The sequence below is a fragment of the Cebidichthys violaceus genome, unplaced genomic scaffold, assembly GCF_023349555.1.
Source record: "Cebidichthys violaceus isolate CVI_PGR_0920_01 unplaced genomic scaffold, fCebVio1.0.p SCAF_12, whole genome shotgun sequence".
NCBI classification, from domain to species: Eukaryota; Metazoa; Chordata; class Actinopteri; order Perciformes; family Stichaeidae; genus Cebidichthys; species Cebidichthys violaceus.
The window spans coordinates 12,621,508-12,625,938 of NW_027176285.1; the positions used below are offsets into that span (position 1 = coordinate 12,621,508).

The 4,431-nt window shown below is 37.0% G+C and overlaps 1 protein-coding gene across 1 annotated transcript in view; it reads right to left on the reverse strand.

Annotated features, from left to right (window-relative positions):
• The window catches only part of plac8.2 (placenta associated 8, tandem duplicate 2), a 3,822-nt gene extending 2,882 nt beyond the window's left edge, over positions 1-940 (reverse strand). Inside the window, exons 1-3 of the mRNA XM_068706476.1 lie at positions 835-940; positions 614-707; positions 386-510 (exon numbers count right to left, since the gene is read on the reverse strand). Coding sequence (XP_068562577.1) covers positions 386-510; positions 614-698 — 210 coding nt within the window. The 5' untranslated portion in view covers positions 699-707; positions 835-940. The remainder of the gene's footprint in view (positions 1-385; positions 511-613; positions 708-834) is intronic.
• Between the last annotated feature and the right edge of the window lie 3,491 nt (positions 941-4,431).

Consider the following 4,431-nt stretch of genomic DNA (forward strand, 5'->3'; position numbering starts at 1 on the left):
AAGATTATTTATCCTAAAGGAAGTTATTGTCCCAGAGATTGATCAAATATTACAACAGAAGATTAAGAAAAATACAATAGACTAAAAATATAAACAAATATAGATAAATAATAAATATAAATATTAAAAATAAATTAAATTAAATAAAAAATAATATATTAAGTGTATAACAAGTACTACTTACACTGGTACAAAATAAAATAGCAATAGGCGTGAGATCAATTTAATATAAACTAACATAGATAACTAGACAACAATACAAGAGTAAAAAAAGAAGAGTAAAAAAATAAATACTAACACCAGTGGCTTCTAAAAAATATAATAAAAAAGTAATCAAATGTTATAATATATTTAGTACAGTGTTTAAATGGACGGTCAGACTTACATTGATGTTGTATTTGGTCCTGTAGACGCTGCGGATCGTCATGCCCAGACCACACAGGCAGCACTCGTCCATGGCGCTGGCGATGGAGCAGCCGAGACACGGGTAGCACCACAGACCGTAGCAGCCTGTATATAAACAATAGATATATATATACTTAATCTACATCTTGCATGCAAACGTCTTAAACTGCGTGTGGACATTTTGATGAAGTCAGGAAGGAGCGCTCACAAGTTCCACAGTCGTCACAGAAGTCACACATGCCGGTCTGGAACTCAGAGGGCGCGTAGCGGCCTGGTTGGTTGGTCACAGCCATGATGGGGATCTGTAGGTTAAAAACAGTTTTGTCTCAATTACTTCTGTATGTTCCCCAGCAGAGATGACAACATATTACACCTCTTCGACATGCAAACGACAGGCAGCGAAGAAGTTCATTGGGAGGTGAGTCTTACCAGACGGTTGAGGCTCCTGGAGGACAGATGGAGAGCGGAGGCAGCGTTGAGTCTTTATAGCCGATCGAAAGCAGGTGACTGACATGGTGACAGGCTTTATCATGGTTTTTATTGTGCCGAGATATTCCCAGCAGAGGTTACTGTAAACACACCCTCACCGCAACACTACAATAAACCTCAGCAAGGTAACGCACAACAGGTTTAATTTCAGAGGCAAATGGATCATTTAAATTAGAAATAAAAGTAGTTTATTTCTCTCTAAATGAAGATTAAACTCCAACCTCCAATAATATTTATACCAATAGCATCTTAAATTATATTAATGTTGTGTTTCAAATGATTTGTGCGTCAAATTTATGATCAAATTAATGAATAACCCAGTAAGGATTTTATTATTTATGAACAGCAGCCGGATCAAAGGTCTGATAACAATCAATTATCAACAAATTCAGAGCATCAAAAGAGTTTTATTAACTACTTTTCACCCAAAGACTCATGTTTTAAATATATGCTAAACTGTGTAGAATGAAATGTTATTAAAAATACACATTTCACAATAGTTTGTCACCTGTATCGCAGAAATCTGCAACAACAAAGAAGTTTTTCAACTTTTCTTTACCTCTTTTCTGCTGATTTATTTCTGAGTAAATCCACTTCATTCACATTAACAAAGGCAGTGTGGAAAGGAACTAAGTACATTTACTCAAGTCCTGAACTTAAGGGCACTTATTAAGTACTTGTGTATTCAAATATTATACTAATTTGTAGTAGTACTCTTCCACATGTCAGAGGTAAATATCGTACTTTTTACACATTTATCCTACAGCTGTAGTTTCTGGTTACTTCACCAATAATGAGCATAAACGATAAGATGCTTTGTTCTACAGCAAATTAAAGCACCTAATTTATATAAAATAGCTTAAATCAGCTACAACATTAAAATACTGCTGACACATTATTATTAGATGGTATAATCTATAACAATATGACTCTGATAGAGCAATTTCTCCTCCAGAATGAATACTTTTCCTTTTACACTCTTAAGTAAGTTTTGCTAATTATACTTGTAGTATTTTTACACAGTGGTATTCCTAATACTCCCTCTACTCCACACCTCTTTTGTGTGGGCAGCTTGTTGCACTTATCTCGGGTTGTAAAGGTGGAATTTATACAGCTGACACACCTTGTCCCAATTCAAACCGTATTATGACTAATTATGACTATGACTAAGTGAAATTGCCCTTAAAAGAACAAAGTGCACTTCTCTAAGAGGTTAAACATAATTGGGTGATTATAAGAGCCTGTATTTCTTGTAAAAATAATTTTAAAAACATTAATCTTTATGGGTTTTTTTAATCCCTGCGATGCCGCTTTCAGACACACGGCGGCGCTGCTTCCCACAAACTAGCCGACGCCTACTGAGGCTGTGCAGGAGAGCTGGTAATGACAACCTGACTGTAATGATAGAGGCTCCTACATAATGAGCAGCTGCAACTGAAACTCAGGAATAGGCATGATTTTCAATTTCCTACAGGCTAAAGATAGACGAGAGGCTAAATTACTCCAAAGTACACGGGGCTGCCTTCCACAGCAGACCCCGAAAATAGCAGATCCAATGGGTTAGACGTCCAACTTTTAAACCCAAATACTTGTTGTCAATACGTGAATGTACTCTAAAGAACCTGGAACTAAATGTCTTTGATTTGTGTCACGGGGTTAAAATTAAACCTTGTTCTTTTGTTCCTTCTGCTGCATGATATCACCATCTTCTGCACACTTATACCTGCAGGAAGTGGAGTTATACTGCACACATGTACTTTTCTACATACTTCCATCTCAGAGGGAATGTTTCTACTGTTTACCTTTCAGATTTTACTTACAAAATATGATGCGTTATTAAAGATAAACTACCTAAAAGTAGTTGAAATGAGCTCTTTATCGACCAACTGCAACATTTAACGTACTACCCACACTTACAAGGTACTTTTACTTTTCATATCGTAAGTATTTACTGTTCACTGGTGGAAGAAGTACTCGGATCCTTTAGTTAAGATAAAGTATAAATACAGCAAAATACTACAAATACATTACTTGCATTCAAACTGATGCTCTTTAAGTAAAAGTGCAAACTACTATAATCTTAATTAATTTGTATCAAGAGTAAAAGTACTCCTTTTTGGATGATTATTACTATTTATGACATTAACGCTAATTTACTTTATCTAGCTTGTTTAGTCCAGTGGTGGAAAGTAACTAAGTACAGTTTTATCAAGTTCTTTACTAAAGTACACATTTGAGGTAGTTGAGAATTTATCATTTCAAACTTTAAACTTCTACCTCACTAAATGTCAGAGGAGAATATGCATTCTTTTTAACTTTACTAGTTATAGTTACTCCAAATTAAGATGCTACACATAAACACATGATGACTTTATATAATATGATGTATATTTATAAATACCCAACAGCATATAATATTGTTAGTCAGCAACTTGACCAACTAAAACAGCAAAATGCTACTTTTCATACCTTTTGCTTATATTACTTTTACGTATTATTTACTTGTTATTTTCACATGTATTGATACTTTTACTGAAGTAACAGATCTGAATAGTTCGTCCGCTGCTGCTGATGTCGTTTTAATGTAAAATATTAATCTGCAGCTGTAAAAAAAATGTAGTGTAGTTAAAAAAAAAAGTACAATATTTTCCCTCAGTATAAAATATAAAGTAGCAGAAACTGTAAATGCAGGACTTTGATAAACATTCTGCTCCATAAATACATCGGTTTCCCTTTAAATAAACTCTTTATACAAAGTGGCTTTCAACTCAGGTAGATGATGTGAAGGTCGAACCATCTCCACTTTCCTTTATTAGTGCTGCGCTGTGTGTTATTCCAGCACAGCTGATGGGAGAGAGGCACATCTGCACTGACGTCACCCCCCCCCCCCCCCCTCCTGAAAAAAGAAAGAAAAAGAAAGCTGCCAATTTGCAGCTTGTCCTGGATGAGACACGAACCCGGTTTCTGCAATGTAGTGAGGAGGAGCAGCTCCGAGACAACTTCTGCTGGTTGTGTGCGTGCTCTCTCTCTCTCTCTCTCTCTCTCTCTCTCTCTCTCTCTCTCTCTCTCCCCCCCCCCCCCCCTCTGAAAGCAGTAGTTGCTGTGTGTCGGTCTCCTCGGACACCCGCTGCAACCTCAACTCACTTTTTTTTAAGCCGCTCCTGAGCCGCCGAGAAGGAACGCAAAGATTATAAAGACGACTGAGGACAGAGACCTCTTTCTGCTGGAGGGAAACCCAAACACTTCTGTTTGCGTGTGTGTGTGTGTGTGTGTGTGTGTGTGTGTGTGTGTGTGTGTGTGTGTGTGTAGGGGGTGACACTTTTGGACAATCTGACAGCACTTCTGATGGAGTATACTGTCGCCTTGAGAGCGGAGAGAGTGGAGAAAAACATCTGCTGAAAACCACTAAAGGTCAAGTCGTCTTTGTCTCTGTGGTGTTTTTCCAGAAGACTTTCCAATATTTCACACAAATGCTCCACGCAGGAGTATTTCACAGAACATAAAACACTTTGTGGGAATACATTTAACAAAAATCTG